General features: G+C 44.4%; 1 protein-coding gene across 3 annotated transcripts in view; it reads left to right on the forward strand.

Moving 5' to 3' along the window:
* Nucleotides 1-8,843, forward strand: part of oxr1a (oxidation resistance 1a) — a 152,800-nt gene extending 143,957 nt beyond the window's left edge. Inside the window, exons 12-17 of one of the 3 annotated variants that reach the window (XM_036537999.1) lie at nucleotides 2,387-2,467; nucleotides 3,928-4,053; nucleotides 5,432-5,584; nucleotides 6,240-6,335; nucleotides 6,910-6,983; nucleotides 7,768-8,843. In XM_036537999.1, coding sequence (XP_036393892.1) covers nucleotides 2,387-2,467; nucleotides 3,928-4,053; nucleotides 5,432-5,584; nucleotides 6,240-6,335; nucleotides 6,910-6,983; nucleotides 7,768-7,903 — 666 coding nt within the window. In that variant the 3' untranslated portion in view covers nucleotides 7,904-8,843. The remainder of the gene's footprint in view (nucleotides 1-2,386; nucleotides 2,468-3,927; nucleotides 4,054-5,431; nucleotides 5,585-6,239; nucleotides 6,336-6,909; nucleotides 6,984-7,767) is intronic. The other 2 variants (XM_036538001.1, XM_036538002.1) reach the window with 2 other exon arrangements.
* The last annotated feature ends 3,263 nt before the right edge of the window (nucleotides 8,844-12,106 follow it).

A 12,106-nucleotide genomic window follows, 5' to 3' on the forward strand; every position in this document is an offset into this window, starting at 1 on the left:
AGTGAAAGTGGATTCTGCGGAGATGGACCGAGTGGTTAGCTGAATGTGTCACTGTAATGTTCCGATGGTATCCTAGATCGGTGGTTGTCAATGGAGGGCGTTATGTGTTCATGTTTTCCTTCTGTATGTTAGTCGGTTTAATAGGGTTACTTAAGTCATTAAGAGCAGAAGTTGAAGAAAAGCATAACACAGATGCCACTGTTCAGAAATTGAGTTTGACACAGCTGGTACGAGTTTAATTTCATTAGTTTGATTGACAACAGACGAGTGTTACTTAGGCGTGTTGATATTTGTCTGATTTATATTTCTTGTGTGATGTATAGTTTGCCTGCTATAAAGTGGTGTACTTTCAGTGGCAGCATTTGTTGTGTTTTCCTTCGGCGCCCCCCTCAATCAGTATGAATTGACGTGGACATAGTGATTCCCATTTTTGCTTGCCTTAACATCTGGGAATCATGTTTCCCGAAGCCTATTGTTAATGTTGCGTACATTTTCCGTTGATTAAGTGTTCCTTGGGTCTTCCTTCCTGCTGTTGCTGTGGTTTAACACAGTGCTGTTGCCCATTGGTTCTCAAGCTCCGGTTATCGTATTCCAAAGACTGCGCCCCGGGAGGTATTTTGTAAGGCCAGTGTGTAATTGTACTCCATAAGGTGTTTTATTTTTTTAAACAGGCTGTTGAAGAACAACAGTTGACTAGCATGCTCATACTCCCATGAGTACATTTAAACATAAAACGTGAAGATCTCTTATTTATTTTATTGTTTTTCATTAACATTTTGAGATGCTTCGTTTTCCTTCAGCACCATTACAATAATGGAACCACCAGGGCAAAATAAATAAGAGAAACTTTATGGAGTGCTTTTCTTTCTGGTGCAGCTATCAGACCAACACTTTGAGAAACTTTGGGTCCTGTTTGCAGTAGCCCGTCCAAGACTACATTTAACTATAGGTAGCGAAAGCACGTAACATATATAGCGTGACTGTAACCCTCGCACGCGAAAGTCATAAGGCTTCGGTGTATTTAAATTTACTGAGCTCTAGTATTAGCGTTAATGTGTAGGATACTGGTAAGGGTTCACAGAACGTTGGTGGATCTGGCTCAGGTAGACAGATAAAGTAAGCTTGGGGAGCAATGCTGAAGTGTTCGTGAAGCTGTGTGAGCAACTCTCTGTCCTGTGTGTGCTTAATTTTATTCCTTTAAGGGAGGGTTTTAATGTGATTTATGAACTTTAACAAGGTAATCCGGTTAAGCTAAGCGGCTCTTTCTTATTACACTTTACGTGGCAGCTGGGAACTCACTGTTTCAAAATGGCAACATTGATCATACCTGTGCATTTTTTTTTAATTATTTGGAAAGGGGTCTACAGTAAGTGAGTACCAGTACTGTTCCAACTGTAATTGCCGAGGAGGTTTGGGAGGCAGAACGGTCGAATAGCCTCACGTGGTTTGACGTTTGTCTCTTGTTGACTTTGATGGGCCTAAGTATTTCAGAATCGCATTTGCGGTTAGCATTCTTGACTTCACGACATAATGAGATCAGAACGCATTTAGAGCTGCTGCTCGGACCAGCAGCTTCTAACCACAGGGCCTGGTCCTCCATACAGAGAGATGTTTATTCAGTCTCCCTCCTGTTTCACCTGGGAAGGTCCAAGCACTTGATGGCGTGATAGTGTTTTCATACAGCTCCTCTAATCTCATCTAGCAGTAAGCAAATTACACAAACATCCAGAACTCTAAATTTGTTATGGAGCCACTGATTACTTTCCTCTCAAGCAAAATAAGTCTGCTCCTAAAACAGTTATAACAGTGACTTACATAGAGGTTGCAGTGGTATGGAAGCTGTTTCATCATGTAGAACGAGGCGAGGTCGTAGCCTCGTGGACCTGGCTTGAGTATCACTGAGTTGGTATCTTTTTGCATACCAGTGTATCTTACGAAGCAGACTGTGAAGCTGGATCATACTTGGAAGCCTTTTACTTCTAATATCGATTATTGATCATTGATTCATTTGATAGTCTGTTTTTTTTTCTTTTTTTTTACCATGGATACACCTTACTATACTACCTTACTATAGCCATTGATCTTACTTAAGCCTTCCCTAGTCTTGTATGGATAAGGGATACATCATGTTTAGAACAGGCCTTGCTGTTTTGTGGTGATGTAGCCAGAGTCAGGGTAAGGAAGGGACAGTTTAATGGTGAAGAGAGGTGTGTTGGATTGAGTTGAGAATGGCGGGCATGTCCAGGGCTGGTGTATGGGGTGGGTACATGGGGGATAGAGCCCCCATGTAGCTCCCCTCCCCCATAGCTCCCCCTTCCTCTTTGCTGTGTTCACCCTCTCTCCTCCATCCTCAGTGGAGTCACTCCTCTCGCTGTCTCCGTGACAGGTGGTGTCGGTGGCCGAGTACCACCGCCGGATCGATGCACTAAACAGCGAAGATCTGCGTGCACTCTGCAAACGCCTCCAGGTGCCCCGCTCGGTTCCGGCTGTAGCCCCGGCCAAGGCCGCCCCCTCCCCCCCACCCCCCCAGTAGAGACCGATAAGCCCATCCTGGACCCGGGGTAGCAACCTCAGGCCTCCCATGGGGGTTGCGTCCACAGCTGCCACAGTGCCGCTGAGCAAATCAAATCGTCTGTGCAGAAAATTTCCTCATTTTTCTGAAGGGCCCACGAGCTTGCGGCGTGAACACAAGTGCTGGGCCTCAGTGGTGTGGTGACCGGTGTGCTTTCACCAGGAGCCGGCATGAGACACCAGTTTTCTTTCCCCTCCACCAAATCCCTCACACCACTTCTCCAGTCACTGCCAGGCTTCATCAAGTTTGGTTTCGGGTGCTCAAGAGCTGACAAAATCAGCCAGAGGCAGAAGCACAAAAAACACAACCAGTTAACACAACCTCAGCTTCCTGGAGGTTTTCATTCATTTGATGCAAATGAGGAATTTTCTGCGCGCCCCACCTCCCCTTCCCCCTTTAGCGATACCTCATAAACTGTCGAGGCGCTCTTCTCTCATCAGAGTGGGACAGGGTGGGGTGTGGGCGGAGGGGGGGGGGGGTTCGATCTGGCTTTTTGTGGGACTGTTGGCTGAAGACAGTGCAGGTAATTCGTCAGGTAAACCGAGTGCATTGAGGCCATCGCCTCCACAGCCTACACCGAAGAAGAGAAATGATCTGGAATTCCGATCAACCAAACCCCCAAACAAAATGATTGCAATCAATTGCTCAGTAGACCTCTTGATTCATTCTGCTTTTTCTTCAGTCAATGTTCACTGCTACTAACATCAGGAATTTTTGAGTGCTACTGATTGCATTAAACCTGTACTACACAGTGATATCAACCCATCAGCATGGAAAGAATGCAAACATCCAAGTGAAATCTCTCAAGTAGACCTGTGTAAAGCATGACCAGTGTGTGCAGTTACATGGATTGGTTCATTCCTGTAAGAGAAGTTCACATGTAGTGAAGTCAAAGTGTACCTGTTACTTTTCACTTCATCTGCATCTTGGATTTTTGCTTTTGTTCACATGACTATCTTCTGCAGCCTGGTTTTGCCCCACTTAAAACAAAGCTTTCTGTTTACATTGATGATATGCAGTGTTTGGCTTTCTGTCCTCCAGGACAGACAAAGCAAAACTGACTCCTCACATTGCCGTGCTGTACAAAATCAGAAACCAAAACTTCAGTCCTGCCAGACTGTAAGCTTCTGATCTGAAAGTGGGTGTCACAGATCAGAGCGTCTATAGCCACCGCTCAGTGTTGCAAGTTCACATTCAAATTCAAAGCAATGCTGGTGCACACATTGCCTCAAATCGATCCTTTTTTTAATTGAGATTAAGTTGGGCCCAAATCTCTTGCTGTGCAAAGTGACATGTCTGTGGAGTTCAGGTCCTATGGGACCAGCCAGCCCTGACAGCTTCTTTCCTCTCTCCAGATCACCACCAAGGAGGAGGTCAACTCCAAGCATGGCACCTCCATCAAGACCGACCTGGAGCCGGAGACGCTCAAGCCCAACCTGAGTGAACCCAGTGACCTCCTGCAGGCCCACCAGATAGAGAAGGTAGTATGCCACAAACACACTGCTCAGGAAGGTGTAGATATTCCATACGCTTACCACATATTCCCACCATCCTTCACAGTTCTTTGTCCAGGAGATCCCAGTACTGTCTGGTTTGCTGTGCAAACTGTGGATGTCCTCTTTCAGAATGGAAATGAGGAGCCAGTAAATCAGGAAGCTAGTAGCTTCAACAAATGACAGGGATAGACCGTTCTGTGGTATTATGCATTTTCATGCCTGAAGCATTCTGGGTCTAAATGGTGTATTTGTATGGAGCACATTAGATGACCTGTTCACTTAACCAGCATCCCTCATGTGGGAACTCTCCCATAGTGTTCCTTGGTGAATAATGTTAGAGGGTAGAGAGCTGTTACATGCTTTAATTGAAACATCACTGTTTTTGGTGCTGTGAATGGAGATTTCCACAAACGTTGCAACTTTGTTCATGTAGAGAATTTAAAGCTTTTCATTTTGTATCCATACAATGATAAGGGGAATTGTAACATAATAACATAGTCACTGACAACAGAACTGATGCAATACTTCCCAATAGCAGATAGATCCAGAATTTCCAATACACCCTTCTTTGACATGTCTCTTAGATTCTGTTCAAACCAGAAGGCATTGTGGTATTATGAGACTGAAGTTTGGCAGATCACATAGCCTATGCTGCATCATCGTTTTAATGGTTTCAGATCTCACATTTGCTTTTAAGAGCGTGAATATTTGTATGACAAGGAGGCGTGCCTGATTTCAGTTCACTGCCTAGCCAGTTTTACACACACCTCATCCCCAAACCCCTTCACAGTAAAGGCAGGTCCTGCCCACTTTCTTTCTGTTAGCTCAGTTAGCCTAATGAATGGAGGCACATTGTTTGTTTAGCTGATTGTTGTATGGTACAGAGCAATCATTATCTCGTCTGTTTGCTATCGGCCCTTCGCCTCCCACTCCCAGTTCGCGAGAAGAATAGGAGGCTTGTTCAGAAACCCACATGAGGCCTCCGATAAAGTTGAGTGTCCTGGCGAATCAGATCTTGGGATAGGTACCCTGCTCTGTGCTGGGTGTGTTATGCCTCTCCACGGCTGTATGGAATTTACTGCTGATAAGGTTATGCACCCTATCAGAGACTATTGTGCGCACTCCAGCCCTTTGTGAAGGGGAGTTGAAGAAATGCCCGTCATTTAGCTCTTTGTAGCCTAACGTACAGCATGGCCGGGGAAGGCAGGCTTACCTAGGTGACTGTAGGTCCACAGGGGTACATGCTGGTGTAGCACGGCATGTTGCATTTGGTCCAGTTGTATCTGGCCTGTTTGGGCTCATCTGTCTTGGCCTTTCTGTCCTTGTTTCTCACGGTTTCCTGTGCTCCATTTTGTCCCACCAGCTTGCAAAGCATCTCCCTCCCAGAACGATCGGGTACCCCTGGACACTGGCCTTTGGCACGGCAAAACACGGCATGAGCATTAAGACGCTGTACCGCACCATGCAGGGCCAGGATACGCCTGTCCTCATGGTCATCAAAGACAGTGACGGGGAGGTGAGCGGGGGCGGGCGCTTCTGGGCCATTCTAATGGATTCTCACTGGATTATGTTAGTGGCATTTTCACTTGTGCAGCTAAGTAGAATGTTACCATTGTACTCAAAAAGACCCACAGAAGTAAAAAGCAGTTTTTCTACACCAGTGTCTTTGCACCCCATTCGCAGCTTCCTTGCCAAAAAACAAGATGGCAAAAACTTAGTATAGTGTAAACGAACTTCAGATTAAGTGCTGTGAAGTATCTTTGTCCTTTCTTGGAGTGCAGTCTTATTGCTTGCAGGAATTGTTTATCGCATAGCAAATCAGAGTGTGAGCTGAAGTTTTCTGGAAGAAGTCCAGCATTATTTGGGCATGTATCTGGATATCCCTCATGTTCTAACAAAGGGAACACACTGCATGGTTGGTGGGTAAAAGCTGTGCATGGCCAATCAAACTCTGTCTTGTGAGTTTTGTTTTCTCATAGAATGACCTTGGGTGCACTTCATGTTAGAGTACAGATTTGTTTTGAAAAATGTGTCAGTGTTCTTCTGTCAAAAAAGCTGCAATGAGAAGCTATTGAGAAAATATAAAGGAAGCAAGCATAACTTTTTCTCTTTGCTTTTGGACCAAAGTAGTTTTTGTTAACAGTACGCTAAGGGTCTCTTTGTTTCTGCAGGTGTTTGGCGCGTTAGCGTCCGAGCCCTTTAAAGTCAGTGATGGCTTCTATGGGACCGGAGAGACCTTCCTCTTCAGCTTCTATCCAGAATTTGAGGTAGGCGCACGGCATATTTGGGTGGACTTCCTGCAGTTGGGTGGACTCCTTTGGCATTACTGTAGTTCACACACTATGCTCTCACTTTGACCTCACCGATGCAGACACGTTCAGATTAGCCACAGTTGAACATGGGCAGCAGTGTGATGCTGTGGTAAAGGAGCAAGGCCAGTAACTGAGAGGTTTCTGGCTCGATTCCTCACTGGAGCACTGCTGTTGTACCCTTGGGCAGGGTACTCAACTCTCATTGCCTCAGTAAATATTCAGCTGTATAAATGGATAAAACTGTAACCCATCTAAGTCGTTCTGGGAAAGAGTGTCTGCTAAATAACTGTAATGTAATTACATTAATGTAATTAATGTAATGCCAATACCATCACCTTACTCAGAGGACTGCACAGCCCATGCACTCTTTTGTGCTTATACAGCTTTGCTTGTGATTTAGAGTCGCTTAACAATCCGTCAAACGCTCTCACACTCGGCATCGTGTTAGCGAGGCTTGAATTTGGTTGGTAATACCAGCATTCTGTTAGCCCTTTTTCTCACAATGCACTGTGCTGTACTGTCTCTGCAGGTGTTCAAGTGGACAGGGGACAATATGTTCTTTATCAAAGGAGACATGGACTCCTTAGCATTCGGGGGTGGAGGGTGAGTAAGTCGACTCGAGTGCAAACAGAGAGCATGGTGGGCCTTTTACCCAGCTATCTGTAATCAGTTAGAGAGCAGTTAAATACACTGTTCATTGTAGATTACAGGCAAGATAGGACAGTGGATGTGAAGTGAAAGGAGTTTAGTCATATGGCAGATCCCTTTTTCACTACTCCTGTTGCAAGGTCAACAGTGAAGATCCCTGTGGAAAAGCCTCTATTCAGTACTACAGATTTAGGGGGGAAAAGTTTCATTTGTGCCAAGAATACAGTACAGACCTGAGTAAGCGACTGTGGATGTGGCTTTCACTGGCCCAGATGCTCATACCCTAGTCTAATAGGACACTGTGCAAATGATTATAGATCATTTATAATATTGAAAAGTGCTGAATTGAATGAACAGATTAATTTAATAAAGCCCATAATGTAATGATTTGAATATTGTAGGTGAAATGTAATACATTTTCCTTTGGTTGTTATGGGAGCTCCCCCTAGTGGTGTGTGTGTGTGTGTGTGTGTTATGTCCTATAACAGGGTGTCTGAATCACAGTCCTGGAGACCTACAGTACAGGCTTTCATACCAACCAGGTGCTTGATCAGCTGATCTTTCTCAGACTGATGCAGCTTCCCTGCTAACATCTGTAACTGTTTTCAGGAGAAATGTAGAACCTGGCTGGACTCCAGGACAGAAGTTTAAGCGCCTTGGGCCAATGACACACGTTTTTTTTTTTGTTTTTTGCCTTTTGCCTGTTCATTCAGAGGTGGCATCTCTCTTTTTGTCACAGGGGCGAGTTTGGCCTCTGGCTGGATGGGGACCTCTACCACGGCAGGAGCCATTCGTGCAAAACGTTCGGCAACCCCATGCTGTCCCGGAAAGAGGACTTCTATGTGCAGGACATAGAAATCTGGTCGTTTGAATAACTCATCACAGATGGGTGGTGGGGGGGTGTCATTAAAATGTCCCAGGACATCCCCCAAATGACAGTGTCCCAAACCTGGCTGCACATCACCTCGACTCCCCCAGGAAGCTCCCCTTACAAAAGCAAATGACCACGCCTACTGTCTGTTACTACTGCATTAATACAGAGCTTTTCTTTGTGACGTTACCGCTGGTGTATTTCCCTAAAGCTGTGCTGAGAGGAGGCGAGAGGTTTGGCGGTTTAGCACCGGCTAGTCTCCGCCCATAGGAACCGAGGACCGCCGAAGCACGCTCGCACTTCAAGTGTAGATGATGGTAGAGCAGGTTTGGGACCGAGGAGAGCGCGAGAGAGAGAAAGAACTGCAGCAGTCCCGATGGGCACACACATCGTCCCTTCTCCTGACCCCCTCTTAGACGGCCCCTGGTAAGATAACCTTCAAAAAACGGTGTTAAGGCCTTCACTCGGAGCAAAAATGCCGTCGGCGATGAAGAGTCAGACGCCAATTCTGCATACGTCATGAAGGGGTGCAAGTGGGATAGGGCCCTGCTCGGGGATGATGGTCCCCCCCCCCACCTGCTGTCCTCAGAAGCAAAGCATAGAGAACTATGTACTATAGTCCTCCCATTGTTCACCATCATAGCGTACCATCTCAAAGCACATAGCTAGAGTCAGAATACCCATAGTCGTACTGTTCTGTTCAGTGGGTGTATGTGAGTTCAGCTAATGCCAGCTCCAGCCAGGAGCTGAGTGTACTGTTTGTAGACAGTAATGTGTCGCAATAGATTTGTGGAATATGCAAATTACTGTCATGTGACCTCAAATAATACAGGGGGGCGCTTTGTCGACCTGTCGTTCTTTCAGAGAGAACTTGTAAAGCTTTTACGTCTTGACAAATAATTGCTTTTCTGGATATAATTTGAAAAGCCTGAGACGTGGTTTAATGTTTTACATAAATATATGACAATTATATATTTATATATATATGATTATATATAAATTATATATAATTATATATATATTGCTGTTATGTGTGACAGTGATCATCTTTGTGCTGATATTTCAGCTGCTACAAATATGTTGTATATTACCCTGTAAATTAATGTTAAAATAGTAGATTTGTTCCTATATATATAAATATATACATATATATAAAGTGTGGATTGGTGGGTTGCTTATAGCACTTTAATCAATTTTAAAAATCATAAGGCCAGGTCCTTAGGTGCATTTATCAGTAGCTGTACAGTAATTTTGTTTAGATCATAAAGATGTTAACTGTTTATAGAGAGCTTGCTGCTGCAGCGTTCCAGAAGAAGGGGGCGTGAGTTCTAATGCCCGGCGCCCCAGGCAGACAAGGTCCCCATCAGCACCGGGCGTCGGAAGAGCCCAAGCGTGCGAGGGCGTGATGTTTCTCTTCCCGTGTTACCTGTCCAGTGGCGTGTGACCTCATTAGCGCGTAGGTGGTCTTTGCAGTCAAATAGAGGACGCGGAGGTGTACATAGAGTCTCCCAGCAGCTTTCTGCCCTGCTCCTCTGGTCTTCCACACCAGTATTCGTGTCCTTGTGGAGTCACAAAGAACTACATGAAGAAGTCCTCCAGCTACTTCACCAGACTACAGTGTAATAGTGATGTATAAATAACAATAAAAAATGAATAAATTGTTGTAAAACCGGGACACTCTGGATTGTTTTGGTTTCAATCACCCTTTTTTCCTCACAGCACTGAGTGTAGGGAACTGTTTCCTGTTGTTTGTGTTCTCAGCATTTACTGGCTGAATAAGGTAATGGATGAACTGCCCCAGAAGAGGTGCACTTGTGACATATCCACAGCTGATCACATCTCTAATGGAGATTTGCCATTTCATGATCTCTCAGAGATCAGGGATAAGAGTCTCTTATCACCAAATTTCCAGATCTATCCACTGGTCCATATAATTCACACACCTGATCAATGTACTAACCTCAACGGAGTTGATATGATGTAGTCATTGAACAAATCTGACCACAGTGAGCATAACTGATGTGATAAGACGCAGCATATCTGAGCACACCGATGTACAGCTGGATTTTAGTGCAGGTTTAGGTCAGCGTCTGCTGACATACTCATGTAAAAGTTCCATATTTGTGTAACTCATATTTTATATGTTAATTATTGTATAAATATATAGGCCATTTCTGTCATGATGTTAGGGTCTATAAAGAAATTTCATGTTTTTAAACTGATTTATTTGAAACAACTTCCCTGTATGATGACCTGAGTTGCTGCCCTCTGGTGGTGAATGGGCATGAAGCATCATTTATCTCAATGGGAGACAATGGGGAATCAGACACTTGTGCTCACTGAAGATGTCAGACTGCTTATTTGCATTTTACAGTCTATCACATACTCATTCCTACATATATCCTAGTACATCATATCTGTGTTTAGGTCAGGGTCAGAATTGTGACCTAGGGGTGAGGAGATGAAATCAATACTGTACCAGACATGGTGCAGTGCAATTTGACTAACATCCATAGAGACAACTGACAAGTCACCTTTAATAATGGTGTATTTAAAGTTCTACACAGACAGTCCCTATGCACAGTGTGAAAAAGATATAGCTGTTGCAGTAGACTCAGATGTCAGGGACCAGACACTAATGAAGAAATACAACAGGGCAAGCAGTATTAATATTGGTTATTTGGCAGACACCTGTCTCCAGAGGGATTTACAGAGTAATGCAAAACATTGCAAGACACAAATTGTAAAAGAAGCGTGTAGCACCAACCATGCTGTATAACTGCCTGACAGGCAGCCCTGAGCCATTGCACCCATCTTACACAAATCCCTGAGTGTACCATTGTAAATCACTGCTGTAATAATTGCCCATCTGCAGAGTGTGGAGTGTCTGGGCTGGATGAACCTGTGTGGAGTCTGTAGAGGTGAGTTCTTAAAGGCTAATGGGAAGCAGAGGGGTTCTCCTTTCTGATTCGGGCATGTCTTGGCCTGCCACTGGGGAGCAAAGGCTGAAATGAGTGGGCTGCTGTCAGAACCTTAGAAAGGAGCATTGGATTGGATCAGTGGTGGTAGAATGCAAGGCAAGACCTGGCCTGTAAGGGGAGATGTGGTTGAGGGCCCAGAACACCAAAAGCTGGCTCCTCAAGTGAGTGCAGGTTTGCATTACTAACCAGCGAGGAGAGATTGCAGGATGTGGCCGAGATTGGGTAGAGACAGAGAAGAGCAGATAGGTCACTGAGTTCTAAATGACCTGGAGGAGTAGGGTGCCAGTGGCGGGGAGGTTGACCTGGAGCAGGTGGAAGTGGGTGGATCAGCAGTAATATGAAGCACTGTGTAAGGAGACACACAGGCACATCGCATCCAACAGGAGATGTGTATCCAGATCCAAAACAGTGGAGTTCATGAAGATAAAACGCATGCAGCTCAAACACCCAAAAAGCTATGAGGCAGCAGCAGTCTCCAATGTACCACCCTGCTGCTGTGTACAGTATATACGGCTGTGAGTGTGTCACCTTCACTAACTGACAGACTGAAATGAACATACTGGTATCACACACAGGTTTAAAAAAAGCTAGAAAACATGTAACTAGATCATGTGATTGATGCACATGTATGAGTTGTATGTTGAACATTATGCTTATGAACATAAAGTAATTCTCACTGCTGTGGTTGGTTCAAGCTGTGGAATGCTGGGGATTGCTCTTAACTGATAAGGAGTTACCTTTGTGAATCAGGTAAGGGAAGGCATAGGATGTTGCCATGGTCTGTCTCTCTCTCATCTGTTGTTTGTATTTTGAATATGGAAACAGCTTTTTCATAAAACCATTTTGTTACAATCTATATATTTTGCCTGGATATTATTTTTAAGTTCTTTCATACAAGGAAGTAGCTGGCAACTTTCGTAAAACAACTCTTCATATTCTTATACTAAAAGATACACTTCATAAAATAATTACATAGTTTATCAGAAATACACAACAGCATAATATTATGTAATGACTTCATTTTATATGGAGTTGCACACAAGCGGTTTTGTATTGACACCCCCAGGTCATGAGCCTGTGTGAGGTTGGTCATCACACAACATGCAGGGATGTGTAGCAATGTAATGCATATAAGACAAAGGTTATGCTGAAATGATCCAAATGCTGGATTTAGGGAGTAATGTGTATACTTTAGGTATTTTTGCCTTGTAGTGTATGTTTAGTGT

The sequence above is a fragment of the Megalops cyprinoides genome, chromosome 10 (assembly GCF_013368585.1).
Source record: "Megalops cyprinoides isolate fMegCyp1 chromosome 10, fMegCyp1.pri, whole genome shotgun sequence".
NCBI lineage: Eukaryota > Metazoa > Chordata > Actinopteri > Elopiformes > Megalopidae > Megalops > Megalops cyprinoides.